Source organism: Balaenoptera musculus, chromosome 9, assembly GCF_009873245.2.
Source record: "Balaenoptera musculus isolate JJ_BM4_2016_0621 chromosome 9, mBalMus1.pri.v3, whole genome shotgun sequence".
Classification (NCBI taxonomy): Eukaryota; Metazoa; Chordata; class Mammalia; order Artiodactyla; family Balaenopteridae; genus Balaenoptera; species Balaenoptera musculus.
The window spans coordinates 91,631,388-91,649,202 of NC_045793.1; the positions used below are offsets into that span (position 1 = coordinate 91,631,388).

General features: G+C 37.4%; 1 protein-coding gene across 3 annotated transcripts in view; it reads left to right on the plus strand.

Moving 5' to 3' along the window:
• The first annotated feature begins 47 nt into the window (after positions 1-47).
• Positions 48-17,815, plus strand: part of BCAP29 (B cell receptor associated protein 29) — a 40,243-nt gene continuing 22,475 nt past the window's right edge. Inside the window, exons 1-6 of one of the 3 annotated variants that reach the window (XM_036863000.1) lie at positions 48-115; positions 603-709; positions 3,928-4,028; positions 9,577-9,727; positions 10,834-10,969; positions 15,686-15,794. In XM_036863000.1, the coding sequence (XP_036718895.1) occupies positions 618-709; positions 3,928-4,028; positions 9,577-9,727; positions 10,834-10,969; positions 15,686-15,794 (589 nt within the window). In that variant the 5' untranslated portion in view covers positions 48-115; positions 603-617. Of the gene's footprint in view, positions 206-602; positions 710-3,927; positions 4,029-9,576; positions 9,728-10,833; positions 10,970-15,685; positions 15,819-17,815 lie in introns of all 3 variants that reach the window. The other 2 variants (XM_036862998.1, XM_036862999.1) reach the window with 2 other exon arrangements.

A 17,815-nucleotide genomic window follows, 5' to 3' on the forward strand; every position in this document is an offset into this window, starting at 1 on the left:
CCTGCGGGGCTGCGGGTGGGGGCGGGGCGCGCTCCCCTCAGCCCGCCGCGGCGTGTGACGTCCCACGCGTCGGCGGCCGCGGAGCAGCGCGGGGAGCCAGGCGGCCTCAGCCAGGGTAAGGCCGGGCGGGACGGCTGGGGGCCGCGGGCCCCGAGGCGGCGTGGAGCGCGGGGTCGCGCCGCTCTCGCCGCGGTGGGACCGCGAGGTGGGCTCTGCCCCCCCCGGCGTGTTCGCTGGGCGGGAGGGCCCCCCGGGCGCGGGCGTTAGCAGAGGCTGGCGTTAGGCTGCTGACGCCGCGAAGCTGGACGGAAAGCACGTCCGCGGTGCCGCCCAGGCCGCCTGGCCGGTTCCGCACGGCTCGCTGGGGAGGTGCAGATGCCGGCCTCCGGGCCCACCCTCGACCCGCTCCCTCCCCTCCCGCCTCGACCCGCTCCCTCCCCTCCCCCAACTCCCCGGCCCGGGTCACTGCCAGGCGCCTCCCGTTGAGGGGAAAGTCGGATCCCGTAAACCTCCTGGCCGGCAACCTCGCGCCCCCGGGGCCTTTCCTTAAACTGAATTTTCTTGGAAAGGCGGTAGAGTAAAATAAGTGTCTCTTTATTTAGGTGTGAAGAAAAAAAATGACACTTCAATGGGCGGCAGTTGCAACTTTTCTTTACGCTGAAATAGGACTCATTTTAATCTTCTGTCTACCTTTTATTCCTCCTCAGAGGTAGGAAACCTCCCAAGCGTTACAATAATAAATATATGATGAGCTCTTTAGACGGTTTAGTGTGTTAACGGAAAAAGTTTTCGTAAGATTAAAAAGGTTTCAATGCTGTTTATATAAAAGGCGCTGTTTAGAAATAAACTCACAAACCAATTAAGTAATATATGATGACCATATTAAAATATCACATTACATAAAACTTTTTATTATATGTACGAATAACTTTTCCCCCTCCCTTCTGTAGGAAGGGCCTCGTCTTTTCGGTTCTTTTGATTGCAGATGTAATAAAGCAGTGGTTGTACTTTTGTCACCTGTCTGTTAGCTTTTACCTTCGTTTTATTGCCCTGAATTACAGCAGTGAACTTAAATAAAAGTAAACGCATAAATGCTGTTTACAGCACAGCATGATGCAGAAATGTTTCAGTGGGGCAGTGGAATGACCATTTGGAAACTTAAGCCAATAAATGATTCTTAGTTTTGGCCTTACATAATTCATTAGTGTTCGTTTAATGGCAATTTTACTACTTTATCCCCACACAGAATTAATATATATTAAACGTACTAAATATGAAAAGTATCGGAACCATACATTAGCATTAGTTCCTTAGTAAAGGACCTTCGAAGGTCTTTCAGTACTATTTCAATCGAAGCCTTGGCTCACTTTACCCCTGTAATAACCCACTTATTAGGAGTTCAGTTTTACCTCAGGACTGGATAGTGTGAATGATAAAATACACCTGTATAAAAATGTTGCAAGACCTTTGTTCACATAAAAGAAAATAAATGAGATCCTAGAGATAACCCACTGAAATTTAGTAAGATTCCTCTACTGGAAGAGACTTAAGAAAGTTTTTATCTTGACTCAGGGTCCAGTAGTCTTCCACAACTTTTAGCTTGCTTCTTACCTACCTGGATTTCTACTCACTTCTGTTTTTGTCTATCAGCTGTACCATCACTGTTTTCTTTCTTACAAAAGGAAAAATTGAATTGTTATGTAGGAAGGGGCCTTTGAGATGATTTTATTCAACCCATTCATTCTATGGGAAAGTGGCCTGACTGAGGTCATCTAGCTGATCTGTGGCAAATTCTGGACTAGAATCTGCCTTTCAGTCTAGTGCTTTTTCTGTTCCATCTCCCTACCTCTTATCCTGTTGATTTTGTTTCAAATCCTTACTAATATCCTGTTAAGCTTTTTGGTAATACTTGCAACAGTAGAATCCTATATTCAAGAGAAAGATGTAATTTATAAACATCTGACTTATAAATAAGGCTTAAGAATTTGCAAAAAAAATTTTTGTCAGTTGATCTTTTCTCCATCAAAATCGTGCATAAATTATGGATTTTTTTCCTGCCAAATATAATTTTTTCCTATCCTGATCAAGTATCTATTTGTTAGATTTGTGTATATGTACATACATTATATAAATATATCCTCATTTTTCAAATATACATAAGAAAAATATGGTATATATGCACACAGATAATTTACAATATGTCCTTAACGTGTGTATCCACATCTTTTTTTACCTTTCATACGTGTAATCACCATACTCTTCAAGGAAAAGTCTTCAGTCTTCATTTAATTTGGCTGTCTACTTTTTTCTCACATACCCACTGGTTAAAGACACATCTCAGAGATCAGACTGCCTGAGTTTATATCCCAACTCTGCAAGTTACTGTGTGCCCTTGGGCAAGTTATTTACCATCTCTGGCCAGTTTCCTCATCTGTAAAATGGAGGTAATACTAGTATCCACCTCATATGGTGGTTGTGGTGATTAAATGAGCTAAAACATGTACAAGTGCTTAGAAGGGAAGTATGGTAAGGACTCTATGTAGTAGCTATTATTAGCTTTTCCTTGAATGGAGCCTTATTATAAACTGCTCATTGTTCCCTGTAGGGGGTCTCTTTTGTGTTCCCTTTTATACTCTCAATTTACTTGAAATGTGAATTTACATTTGGACCTAGATCAAGGTATTGCCACTTATGTTCTCTTTCTTAAAATACAAATCTTTGTAATGTAAAATTTGAATAGCATCCTTGGATGGAAGCATAGAGGCAAAAGAAACTGCATTGGTATCAATCTCTGTCTGCCCCAAACTTAAGGTTATTTGAGTTGTTTTCAAAACATAATAAAGTAAGACCTTTTTTTTTAAGTTGTAAGAATTTGAAATTTACTTAAGTGCTTATTACCTTTATATGTCTCCTTTGGACTCAGTTAATGTGTTACTCATTTAAAATGCCCTTGTGCAAAGTTTGTTACCCTTTCAATTGTGTGATGGATTACTTTGTCACTCTGACATTTATAATCCATGCTTTCTTACCTCTGTGTCTTTGCTTATACTGTTCATTCCATCTAGACTATTTCATTTTTTTTTTAATTTCACTTTCTCTATGTTCAAATATTGATCTGGGTGGTAATTACATGGGTATATACACACATAAAAGTCCATCAAGCTATATATATATTAAATATATATACACATATATAAATTTATTTTTTTTAATTTTTTTGGCCACGCTGCGCTGCTTGTGGGATCTTAGTTCCCCAACCAGGGATTGAACCCCGGGCCCTCGGCAGTGAAAGCTCAGAGTCCTAACCACTGGACCGCCAGGGAATTCCCTTTCACGCTACATATTTAAGATTTTTGCTCTTTATATGTGTAATACCTCAATGATTTTTTAAATTTCCTTATGGTAAAAGTAGAGAAACTTTTTTACTTGGAGTAGATGTTGAAAGTGCATGTATTTTTTTTCATTATAAAAATAAATAGTGCAGAGTCGGACCTCTTACTCCTGAAATGTTGTTAATTGTTAGAACAATAGATCTTTGTTATTTCTGAGTTACTATCCTGATTAGGGAAATGATATAAAGTGATAACTTCTATCAGCAATTTAACATTTTACTATAAGAATTCCTTCTTAAGGTTTTGATCATGTATATTTACTTTAAAAGTTATTTTTACTTTCGAATATTTAAGCCACCAGACAGAAGATAATCAAATGTCAGATTATTATTAAATTTGAAAGAAGTTGTTCTTTATTTCATGAGACATTCTTATTGATAAGAATTGGTAATTCTCTGGTATGACATAAAAAATTAAATTTCTGTAATTATTTTCACTCGCTGCACAATTACCAAAATGTTAATTCAGTGTTTAGAAAGTATCTCAAAATGTCCCTTTGATTTTTTACACCTGATGTAATTATATTGCTTTACAGATGGCAGAAGATTTTTTCATTTAGCGTCTGGGGTAAAATTGCAACTTTCTGGAACAAGGCTTTCCTTACTATTATAGTCCTATTGATTGTTCTGTTTCTAGGTAAGTATTAGATTCCTCCTTTGACTAAGCTTAACTCTAGTTTTTATATTATTATTAACGTATTCATTGACTTTTAATTAATTAAGTTGGTGTTGCCATTAGTATACAGTTGAATTTGTATTACATAGTATATTGATAGTGTATGGAGTAGGTAATTGATATATTGATAAATAGTTGATAGATATTACCGTTATATACGCACAAGCATAAATTGCAGCAGAGTGCAGTACTTCTTAGTCTCTTTTCTGTTGTTTTAAGATTTCAATGCAATGATGCATAGCCTAGTTTTCAGAGTTACCAGTTATACAGTTATTTGTTATTTTGGTGTCCTAGGCACCCAGGGGCTTAGCTCTTAGGGAGGCAAACAGAGGAATAGAATCACTAGGACCTCAAAAAGAGTTTTAGATGCAGGCTGTGAATCTTGATTGGATCCTAGTTGAAAAACAACTACAGCACAGATATTTGGGGACTACTGCAAAAATTTGAACATGGACTGGTTGTTAGATAATCTTAGGGAATTTCTGTTAACTTTAGTTGTGATAACAATGTTATTATTACAAAGCAGAAGTCAGCAACCTATAGCCTGCAGACCAAATGCCTATTTTTGTAAATAAAGTTTTATTAGAATATAACCATGCCCATTTGTTTATGTACTGTCTATGCATGAACAACTGCAGAGTGGAGTAGTTGAAACAGAAACGGTGTGGCCTAAAACATTCACTGTTTGCCTTTAGAGAAAAAGTTTTACCAACACCTGTAACATAGGAGTATGTCCTAATGCTTAAGAGTTGCATGCTGAAATATTTAGAAGTGTCATGATAGTTACAACTTACTTTCAAATGGTTTAAAAAAAACAAGTAAAGCAAATGTGACAAAATGTTAATTGTTGAATCTAGATAGTGGAATATGGATGTTTATTGTACTAGTTTTTCAACATGTTTGAAATTTTCATGATAACAAGTACCTTAGAAATTAGAAATCATAAGTAGACTTTTTTTTTTGAAGTGGAAAAGAATAGCTTTATTGCTTTGCCAGGCAAAGAGGGCCACAGTGAGCTAATGCCCTCATAACTGTGTGTCCTGACCTGGAGGGGGTAGTGAGGAGTTTTATAGTAATGGTTCAAAGAGGGCATGATCCCCTCATGGACATTCTTCTGACTGGTTGGTGGTGAGGTAATCGGGAGTCAGCATTATCAACGTTCTGGTTCCAACCGGTCTGGGGTCTACGTGCTTGTGGGCAGCATACAGTTAACTTCTTCCACTTGGTTGGGGTTTCAATATCTCAAAAACGTGCAGATTATTCCATCATTTCCCCTTTTGATTGTAGGTCTTTCAGTAGAAACACTGATGAGCAGAATATCTGTCTCTTGATGCCAGGGTGATTCAGCTTCTTGCCATGGGTGCAGATCATGTCCCTTGGTGGTTGACCTCCTTTATATTTGCCCAGGTGCTGGCGGAGGTATTGTGACGTCCAGACAAGACTTTTCTCTAAAAGTAGACCTTTAAGGTTCTTATCGAACTGCAAATTCCATGAATCGAAATAGTTACCATGTTTTTTAGAAGGAGTAGCTGAGCTCAGAGAGATTAAGTAACTTGTCTGAGATCACCCAGCTACTTCTTGGCACTTAAGTTTTTGATACCCATTGCAGAGTGTGTTTTCCCTCAGAATTCCCTCAGAGTTGTGTTGTGGGTTAAGTAGGTTTTACAGGGGCCATAACCACCACGTATGCCACTGTCTTATGAGAAAATGTTTCTCACATTCCATATTACCAACCTCTGGGGTGGAATCCTCTTTATAAACCAGGATTAACTGGTGTGAGAAGGTATGAGTAGGTAATTGTATCAGGGTATGAATGGGTTTTTGCCTCATTTCAAAATGTATTTGTCTCATGGTAAGTTATTAATGTTACTGATTGAATCTCCAGCCATAGAAGAAATAACACCAAGCGAGTAAAAAGCAATAAGGAAAACAGGTACCAACTTGCCACCAGCTAACTAAATGACCTTTGGAATGGCATTTCATCTTTCTGAGTTTGGTTTATCCATTTGCAAAATAAAGGGAGAGAGGAAATAATCCCTGCAGCTCTTGCTAGCTCTAGAAGTGTATTGTGACCTTCCAACTCTAAAATTATCACAAGAATTTCTACTGAAAACTGCCACATATCCATATAAGGAAGGGGAACTTTAGCCAAGCTTCTTTTGGTTACATAGATCAGAAATGAACTTCAGCTCACTTGAGGAAGAAAGGGGAATTTAAAGTAAAACATGGGGTTGTTCCACAGCAGCCCAGGGAAGGAAGGAAGCCAAACTCCTAGGAACTGAAGTGTCCTTTTCGTGTCCCTGCATTTCTCACTGGGTCTACTTCACACCTCTACGGACTCTGATACTCTATTCCCACGGCAGAAAATAGGTACCACACAACTGCCAAGTTTTGTCAATCCAGCGATATGCAAGGATTAATTAGCCATTTCTTTTTTTTTTTTTTTTTTTGGTCCGTGCTGCACAGCAAGGCATGTGGGACCTTAGTTCCCCTACCAGAGATGGAACCCACGCCCCCTGCATTGGAAGTGCAGAGTCTTAACCACTGGACCGCCAGGGAAATCCCTAACTAGCCATTTCTGAATCCCAATTCCAATTCTAAGGGAAAAAATCTGATCAGCTAGCACCAGGTATCCAATCCTCATCTGAGAAGCTATGGCCAGGGGCAGAGTCACAGAGCAGAATCATGACTGCTGGCTGGAGCCTACATCTGTGGGCAGAGGGAGTAATTAATTCCCAGAGAATAGGAACATCATGGATGGTTAATGCAGGAGCTTTAACCATGGATGGTAAAGACAGGCAGATAGGGACTTATCCGTGAAGCCTCAGTGTTTTCGTCTCAGAACAGGGGGATAACACCTACTTCACTGAAGTGTCGGAAGGATAAAATGCAGTTACATATGTAAAGTACATAGTCCAGTGTTCTCGTCCACTAGAACAACACTGGTGTAAGTAATGTAAACCCAGTAGGTTTGAATTCATCTTTTATTTTGGAATTTTTTTTTCTTGTTGGTCTAATAAGGTAATTATTACAAAGTTAATATTCCTAGAGCCAATACTAACTGAAAAGTGTGTGTGCATCTTTGTGTGTTTTAGCATGTTGGAATAGGCAGAAAGGAAGTAGGAAACCCAGGAGAATATGTTTAGTGTCAACACAAATGCATCTTGGGAATTTGAAAGCTTCCACAAGTGATCCAAAAAAAGACTATCTTCATGTGCCTTATAGAAAATTGACTTTGTCACACCCTCCCCTTATTGTTGCCCCCATCCCACTCTTCAGACATGTTCTCTTCATTATTATGCAAGCAATTCATTCTACAAATGGGTTTATATGACTATTTACATTTATTCTTTGATAGTGCTTAATCTTTAGCATTTCTGCATAATGGATCCAGGAGTATTATTCCTGTTTAATTGCCAATGAGTTATGATCTTCACAGTATTATGAATTATTTTTATGAGTTATGTTTGTTTTATTTTCACTTGTTTTGTAGTGATTGGCATGCTCTTACTATATTGAGGCAATCTGAGAAATGCCTAAGCCATGAAAAAGAATGAAATCTTGCCAGTTGTGTCAACATGCATGGACCTTGGGGCATTATGCTAAGTGAAATAATTCGGACAGAGAAAGACAAATACTGTATGAACTCACTCATATGTGGAATCTTTTAAAAAATAAAATCAAGCTCATAGATGCAGAGAACAGATTGGTGGTTGCCAGGGGTGGGTGGTGGGCAAAATGGGTAAAGGGAGTCAAAAGATACAAGCTTCCAGTTATAAAATAAATGAGTCATGGAGATGTAATGTACAGCATGGTGACTATAGTTAGTAATACTATATTGCATATTTGAAAATTGCTAAGAGACAAGAAAAAAAATTCTGTAACTATGTATGATGATGGATGTTAACTAGACTTGTGGTATTTTACAATATATACAAACATCGAATTTTTTTTTTAATTAGCAAATTAGGAATAGAAGGAAACTTCATCATTCTGATGAAGAACATCTGCAAAAACCTAGAGCTAGCATCATCCTTAGTCAGATGTTGAAAGTTAGCCCCATAAGATGGGGAACAAAGCAAGGATATTCACTTTCACTATTTTTATTCAATTAAGTAATAGATTTTCTAACCAGGATAATAATAAGTCAAAAAAAACTAGAAAGCATAAAGATTTCAAATTAAAAAGTAAAACAGTCATTTGCAGATGACATGATTGTTTATTTAGAAAATCCTAAAGTATCTACGAGAAAGTTACTGTGTCAAAGAAATATAGTGGCATCACAAAATACAAGGTCAATATACAGAAATCAAGTGTATTTCTATGCTATAATCAATAATTCAAAAATGAAATTTTTGAAAATTCCTTTTATAAATATACCAAGAAACCTAAAAACCTTACAAAAGAACTTTATAAAAAGATGTACAAGATCTCAACACTGAAAGCTACAGAAACATTGCTGGAAGGAATTAAAGAAAATGGAAAATAAAAATATCAATTGGAAAACTCACTATCATTGCAATGAAATAGCACTTCATACCCACTAGGATGATTATAATCAAAAAGACAGAAAATAATAAGTGTTGATGAAGATGTGGAGAAATTGGAACCATCATACTCTGCTTGTTGGAATGTAAACTGGTACAGCTGCTTTGGAAAACAGTTTGGCAGTTCCTCAAAAAGTTAAACATAGAGTTACCATATGATCCAGCAATTCCACTCCTAGGTATATACCAAGAGAAATGAAAACTTATGTCAGTACAAGAACTTGTACATGAATATTCATGGCAGCATTATTCTTAATAGCCAAAAAGTGGAGAAAATCCAAATGTCCATCATCTCATGAATGGATAAACCAAATGTGGTGTATCTGTACAATGGAATATTTTTCAGTCATAAAAACTAACAAAGTGGACTTCCCTGGTGGCACAGTGGTTAAGAATCCACCTGTCAGTGCAGGGGACATGGGTTTGAGCCCTGGCCCGGGAAGATCCTACATGCTGCGGAGCAACTAAGCCCGTGAGCCACAACTGCTGAGCCTGCGTGCCACAACTACTGAAGCCCACCGCCTAGAGCCCGTGCTCCGCAACAAGAGAAGCCACCGCAATGAGAAGCCCATGCACCGCAACAAAGAGTAGCCCTCGCTGCAACTAGAGAGAGCCCATGCACAGCAACGAAGACCCAACGCAGCCAAAAAAAAAAAAAAAAGTAAAGGATAATAGTTTGCCATGTAGCTAGAGATTAGACAGTGCAGTGACGGCAAGTCCTAGATGAATAATAAAAAAGCAAAATACTGTTAACATTCAAAGTTTACCAGTATCCACTTACAGAGCATCTATTTTGAGCATGGTACCCTCCCATGTATTGTAGAGGAAAGACAAAAAGAGAGCCCCTAGCTAAAGTCCACTATCTAAAAGTTAGGTCAGTTGTGCTAAAACTGCTTCCCGTTTTAATAATAACCTTATATTCTTAAAAGCCAAAAGTAACATTCCCTCTTTTTCTCTGATAGATGCTGTGAGAGAAGTAAGAAAATATTCCTCAACTCATGCCATTGAAAGGAGCTCAGCCAGCAGACCTTCTGCCTATGAACATACACAAATGAAACTTTTTAGGTCTCAAAGAAATCTTTACATTACTGGATTTTCATTATTTTTCTGGCTGTAAGTTTTTTAAAAAGCACAATTTAAAAACATGATTTGTGTTTCTCTTTCTCATTTTTTCTACCTATACTACAGATTTTTTTTTCTGTACTATTTAGCATACTAACATCTTTATGAAAGAACTCAGATGACAGATCCAAATAACAAATAATAATCGTGGCTTGTAGGTTCTACAGGCCCATAACGCCCTGCATGATCTGGCCCCTGCTGCTCTGACGTGTACACCACGTTCCACCCACACTGCCCTTCGCTGCTCATTCATTCATCCATTCTTGCAACAAATATCTATTGAGTTCCTATTGTGTACCCAGCTCCTTTCTGCTTCAGGATCTTCCCACCAGCTTTCCCTTCTGCCAGAATACTCTTTCCTTCCCTCTCTCCCTGGCTGATTTCTACTTTAGCCCCTTTCTCAGGAAAGCTGAGACCTCTGACCATCATTCCCCCAAAGTAGGAAGGTCTTCTGTTGTACACTCCCATAGAATGTGTAATGTATATACTTTTCTTTCAAGTGTCATTCGTGGTTGTAATTAAATACTGTTTTAATTCTTGCCTTCCCAAGTAGAACCTAAACTCTTTGAGAGCAGGGCCTCTGTCTTGTTTCCTGCTATGTCCCCAGTGCCTGGCACAGTGTTTAACACTTAGCAGTTCTGCTGAATGAATAAATGAAGATAACGATTACTACTACTAACAAAGGAAGTTACCCATAAGTAGAAGTGAATGAGCAGTTTTTAGGTTTGGCCAGCCTCACAAAATGCTCTTTAAATTTTGAGCTGAGGGGGAAAAACTCTTACTGGCCTTGCCACACTGTCTGGAATTCTGTTTCTGCTCGTCCTGGCCAAAGGCCTCTACAGAGAAAATAAGTAAATTAATAAGTACCACTGAACCTGCATTCCAAATGCTAATCTTCTAACGAAGATTCCAAAGAAATGAGACACAGGCTTGTTTTGACTGGAAGACTTGAATTAAAAATATATCTTCCTTCCGTAAACATCACCTCCCTCCACCACGCCCACACCTGAAGGGGAGTCACTGGGTAATTATTACTTAAAGTCACAGTTCCTGGTGATTAGTTGCACACTACTCTGACATTTTTTTCATTTTCTTAGAGTGTTGAGACGTCTGGTTACCCTTATTACTCAGCTGGCAAAAGAGCTGTCAAACAAAGGAGTACTTAAAGTTCAAGCAGAAAATACTAACCAGGCTGCCAAAAAATTCATGGAAGAGAATGAAAGACTAAAACGGGTATTTAAATTTTCTTCTTAAAAACTGGTGTAAGTGTTGTTGGTATTCCCCAGGGGTGGTTTATTATTTTTCAGCATCAAAGAGAGCATTTTCATAATATATAAGCAGAAAATGACCATAAATAACAATATTCTACAAAATGATTGTTTCAGAAGTATTTTATTATCTTTAAATTTGTGTGTTCTCACAGTTTCCCTCCATAGTAGATTAATGCCATTGGACCTACTTCCTATGATTCAAGGAGAAAACAGTATTCTGGGAATATGAATTTTAATTCCTTCATTACCATTAATTTTACTTTATAACCTAAAGCAAGTTTTAATAAGTCTCTATTATGTTTCCATTTCCCTTTCAGTTGAATTCCTGTTGTTTTTTTTTGGTGTGGTTTTTTTTGTTGTTATTGTTGTTTTCTTTAAATGATGATTATGTAGGAAGCAGACGAAAATAGTTGATACAGATTGATGACTGCATATAATATTTTCAGTCTCTAATTTGGTTATGCTGCTGATAATTCTTCTTTGAGAACCCTATGCTGTCTTTCCCTGGCTACTCAGGGAGAGCGTAAATCAGACACTGATGTTTTCCATGTTAAGTAAAAAGAAGAACGGATGGAAAAATACAAAATGGAAGATACAAAATTACTTTGGGTATTTTTTTTCTTAGGTTTAATATTTAGGAGTCAGATCTCATAGCTTGAGTGTTTTCAGTTCATTTTAAGCCCCATAAGTTTTCCTAATTCTGCTTCTTAGAAAAAAAAAATCAGTGGAACCTTCAGAAGTGAAGCAAATTTTCTTGAAGAAAGAATTCCTAGTATAATGCAATAAGATTATTTCCCTATTATAAATTAATGAAGTATACAGTCAATTATATATTACATCAAATTATATTTATGTAAAAAGTATTGTGAGCCTAAATTCTAAAGCCCAGCCTCTTACAGAAAGAACTATAAGCGTCACCTTTCATCAATGCTAAATGAGTTAGCTGTTACATAGTACAATATAAAGCTTTCTAAAACCTATGAAATAAGTCAAAACTCATTGCAAAAAAAAATTTTTTGATACTACAGTGTCATGGTCACCTATTCAGAAACCCATGTTTTACTTATGATGTCTACCTTATTTTTACTACAAAAACAGGATTCAAAAATGTTTCTTTGGGTAGATTATAACCAGCATCTTTTAAGGAAACTTTTAGAGAATAAGCACTGGTTTATATTTTTACTTTGTTCTGTTTCGAAAAAGCATTGATCCATAGATGTCATGTAACTTTCCCTTTGTCATAAATATAGGTCTGGGAAATCAAGCTGTCGGTATTTCTGTATTCAGAAGCAAGCAATACATGTCACTGGAGTGTTTCAGCAGCACAATCAGCCTTATTTTGTACCTTAATATTATTTTCTTCATCTTCTATCCTTTGATCTCATTTCATAATGGTAAAAACAAAACAAAACCCTCAAGGCTTTTATTAATATATGGTGGCTAAACTCAAAAGCACACAGCCTTGTATTTGTAGACTTACCATGTACCTATCTTGATTTACCACGCCCATCATGTTATAGTAGTGAGTTGTAACTACTAATAGAACACTGCTTTTTTCCTCTTATTCTTGAACTCCAAGAAAATGGAAAGTGTTTTTGTAGTTTTGGTACTATGAATTTTCTCATATACACCATAATTAATGTACTTAAATTAGTCTTGTCCTTAAGAAAAAGCACCTTCCTTAAAACATTTCTTTTGGGATTGTTTTCAGAACCAGTTACTAACTTGCAAGGAAATTTATTTCATGATTACTGATTCTTTGATCTGCCACAGCTTCTCCCTTTTTTTGTTCTCCTCTCCTTTGGTTCCATGCTGTCCTGGTTCCCTGCTTCTGCATAATCTGTGGCCCAGTCAGTGGCCCTAGATCATAAGTGCATAGATATACTGGGCTAAAGCCAATACACAGTGGGGAGAAAGTCTGCAAGCTGGATAAAAATACTGTCAGTGCCCAAAGCGTAACTGATTAACCACAGGTCAGAATGTCAAAGATGACTTCTATTTCAAGATACTTCATGTAGGTTTTGAAATACCAGCTAAGGAAGGATAAAATTGCTAAAACATCTCTTCGTTCTCTATCAGAGATACATTATCTAATGGGAAGTGCATTATCCTGAAGTCCAAAAGACTTGGGTGCCAGTCCCAAATCTACCAGTAATTAGCCTTGTGACCTGGGGCAAGTCACCTCATTTGTTCTGGGCCTCAAGTTTATAACTAATAGCTAACGTTGTTCACATGCTTCACAGTAAGGTATTAACTCTTTCAATTGTTGCAACAATGTTATGAGGTTGGTGCTGTTAATATTTGCATTATATAGATGAAGAAATGGAGGCACAGAAAGGTTAAGCGACTTGCCCAAGATCATTCCACTAATAAGAGACAGACCTAAGGATTGAATCCAAGCAGGCTGCCTCTAAAATCCACACTCTTAACCACATTGTTCTGTGCCCTTCAATCGTATGCTAACCTATGAAAGGACTTGCAGATGGTGCCTGGGACTCCTTTCTGTTATGATATTCAGTTAATGAAAAGAAATAATTATGAAAGACCAATTAATTTTTAATTTAACTGCTTTAGTATAACAACAGTGACAGAGCTTTACTTCTTACTTGTTTTCTTCCCAGCCACTTACCAAGGTGGGATAAGGTGGGTGGGACAGTGAACATGTGTATTATTGTAGCTGGTAGCTATTGAATTTCAGATTCCAGGGCTCTTGGTCTTTCTCCAGCATCAAGTTACACAAAATAAAGTTGAACAAGTTGACAGGTGCAGTAATGAAAGCTTATTTACAAGACTGACACCAAATCCAACTTTTCCAAGTCAGTGGCAATAATAATTCAAGCAGGCAGGGTAAACATTCCTGTAACTCAGTCGTTCTCTTCCAATTTGGGTAATCACTGGAGGCTGTGTTAACTGAATTCAGTGAAGTAACAGCTAAGATTGTTTTGAACTTGAAATGGTCAACAAACTTGTAGAGATTTGGAGGGTTTTTTCCCTAGTTTCTGCTCTTAAAATATATATATATATTTTTTTAATTTTGGAGCTACGAGGCTCCTTCGGTTTTAGTAGGTACTTCAGTCCTTTATCTCCTAAAAAAATTTCTTGGAATTATACAGTATATTCATTTGAGCTTTAATTCCTCCTCTGGATCTGCCTAATCTCTGTTATAACACGGTAGTATTGTATTCGATCTTGTGCTACAGTATCTATGCTCTAGTCTCATCCTTTCCACTAGATTGAAGTTACCTGAGAGCAGAGACCATACTTCTCTTACATTTTTACTCCTTATAGTACATAGCACTGTAAAATATTTGCATGTAGTAGTAGCAGTGCTCAGTAGAAATTTGTTTTGTTTGTTTAATATATCAGCTTACATTAGAAAAGGAATCACCCTGCAGTAGAAATTCTTTACTGTGTCAGTCTGTTTTAAATTGTCGTGAGTTAACTTTTTTACCTGACTGCAGAAGCTTTCCGTATCAAATTGCTGCCTTTTACTTGGTCAAATAATTCATGCCAGTATATACATGTTCTGTTTTTCAAACATTAATCTAATTTGCCTTTCTTGGTAACTTAACATCTTACAGTTTCTTCTTGATAAGTCAACTTCTTCATTCTATTAACGATGATTTCCATCCTGACATATAGATTATGAAATTTTTACCCCATGATGTTTTTATTTTAGTCAAATATTTTACTATTCAGATCTTAATTTTTCTTGCCAAGAAAAAATAAGCTACAAACATAAAATAAACATTTTAAAAGCCAGAATAGATTTGAAAATATAAAGAACGTTGTAAAGGATTAACCGAATAAAGTAATTTGGAGACTGTTCAATGAAAATTAGGTAGAATTGTCCAAGTGTAGAGATGGCCCTGTTATTCTCCACTTACCCATCTCTAGCCTGACAACATTATATTCTTCTTTTATGAATTCGTCTATATAGAACTAGTCTGAGTAGACAGCTCTGCAATTGGAACATAATGGCTCTCCAAGTAGTACTGTCCCCAGAACTATTTTATTTTCCTTAGAGTAACATCACGCAATTAAGGAAAAGACATTGTTTATCTAAATACCTTTGAAAATACAATTTTTTTTTTGGCTGCGTTGGGTCTTCGTTGCTGCGCGCGGGCTTTTCTCTAGTTGCAGTGAGCGGGGGCTACTCTTCGTTGCGGTGCACAGGCTCCTCGTTGCGGTGGCTTCTTTTGTTGCGGTGCACGGGCTGTAGGCGCGCGGGCTTCAGTAGTTGTGCCACGTGGGCCCCAGAGTGCGTGGGCTCGCAGGCTGTAGAGCGCAGGCTCAGTAGTTGTGGCACATGGGCTTAGGTGCTCTGCAGCATGTGGGATCTTCCTGGACCAGGGATCGAACCCGGGTCCCCTGCATTGGCAGGCAGATTCTTAACCACAGGGAAGTCCCTGAAAATATAATTTTAATTGTAGCCCAACCAGAAACTCTTGTTATTTTCATTTCAGAGATTTCAATCATAGAAGAAATTTTGTGTGTGTTTGCCAAATATCAAGTTTCTGCTAACAGAAGCTTACATTATAAAAAAGTATAAAATACTGTAAAGGACAAAGAATAAAATAAAGACCAATAATTTAAAATACATTGTTCAGCTCTTTTCCTGAAAGAATGGCTATTGCAGTCTAATGTTACTTCTTTCTATAACTCTCTTTTCTGATAGCTCTTGAAAAACCATGGCAAGGAAGAAGAACACATTTTGGAAGCAGAAAATAAAAAACTAGCAGAAGATAAGGAAAAACTGAAAACTGAATTAAAGAAGGCTTCAGATGGTAACGTTGCATGCATGCACAAAAGTAGGAAAAGTATTGTGATATTTTATGCTGTTACACTTCACTGTTTTTCCTAAAACAAAACTCATGGCTAAATGTTCTTCTGGCTAAAATACCAAGAGTGACCTATTTATAAATTCCTGCTCAAATACGGAGATAAAACACTGTTTCAGCCAAGAGAAACATGCTCTGTTATACATACAAACATGTAGGTGTTTCAGATCTGTGTTGTAAATACAGATGTTCCTCCCTTAGCAAAAGAGCTATGTTCCTGAAAAGTTGCTTGTAAACACATGTTTGGAAATGAATCACATTTTTCCATCATAGTATATTGCTTCTTTGAAAGAAGCAATGACAGGGGATTGCTTATTATTATTATTTATCTTATTTATTGTTATTTATCTTATCTTATTATTATTTATCTTATAATTATTATTATTTATCTTATCTTATTATTTTGGTTATAAGAAAATACGTTGCTTATCTCAAGCCCTAATATTTTTTACCTGCCAGATATAAGGAAAATGTTCCTTGAAAGAGATGGATAGGGATAGAGTAAGCCACAGTCTAGGATGCCATCTGAGAACTTGAATGTCTCATTCCAAACACATTGCAATGAGGACTTGGGGTAGGGCGTCCCAACTCCATTTTCCTGAAGGCAGCTATTTCTTCTACATTTTTTGTTTTTTGAAAAATAGCTCTGTTAGTATTTTCTTCTTCTTAGACACGGAACAAATCATTATTACCTGTAGCTGCATAGCACAGAAAAGTCCCAAGTCCAGTGTCATCCCAGGAAACTCTGAATAAAAGTTTATGGCTTGACCCCTGAGCAACATTCCTGCATGTGACATAGTCCTTGATGTTGTCCAGATACTGGGGAACCTCTCAGTCAGAGTCAAGATAATGATCAATGCATAGACCTTCTCCAATTTCAGATTTCTTCCACTACTTTGTGTTGAGAATAACTTGGAGAACGTTCAGTGACTGAATCAAAGACCTACTTTATACCATTTGTAAGTTTAGATTGTTTTTTTAATAGGCCTCAGTATAATAGAAGTTTGTGTACTATAATTTGCTGTTGTTGATTATCTATGGACATTGTTTGAGTAGAGTTGAGTTCATCAAGATGTATTTGAGGGACTTCCCTGGTGGTGCAGTGGTTAAGAATCCTCCTGCCAGTGCAGGGGACATGGGTTCTAGCCCTGGTCCAGGAGGCTCCCACATGCCGCGGAGCAACTAAGCCCGTGTGCCACAACTACTGAGCCTGCTCTCTAGAGCCTGCGAGCTACAACTACTGAGCCCGCATGCCACAACTACTGAAGCTCGCGTGCCAAGAGAAGCCACTGTAATGAGAAGCCCGCGCACCGCAACAAAGAGTAGCCCCCGCTCAACACAACTAGAGAAAGCCTGTGCGCAGCAACGAAGACCCAACGCAGCCAAAAATAAATAAATAAACAAACCTACCAAAAAAAAAGTTTTTGAATTTGAGATGGAAAGCCTGAAGATAAAAGCTAATTCTGTTTAAAAAAAATCTGTAGGATATTTCATATGATATGATATAAAATATATAGTTACTTTCCTACTTCTTATTTAAAGTAAAAAAAAAAAGAAAAAGAAAATCATTTAGAGGCAGTAAGTTAAAAAATAAGTTACTCTTCTAGACAAGGTGGTAGATGATGTGATAGGTATAGTATAACTCAAAATTCTAAATCTTCTCATAGTTGGTGTACTGTTGGCTTTTCTGCAATTCCAGACAATTTGGAACATGATCTTGAAGTTTTAACATTTGTATGAAAATAAATTTAGTAATCAGACATTTCAAATGAGAAATAGTGTTCTTTTTTTACCCAACACAAAATATTGGTGCTAATCCTTCTGAAGAAGGCAAGGGACTATTTCCAAAATACCTTTAATTAGTTTAAAAAAATTATTTTAAATTTCTGCTTTCTTTTTTTTATATTTGCCAAGAATCCTTTCCCTTATGTTGTAAGCAGAGTAGGACAGAAATAAAAAGACAGACA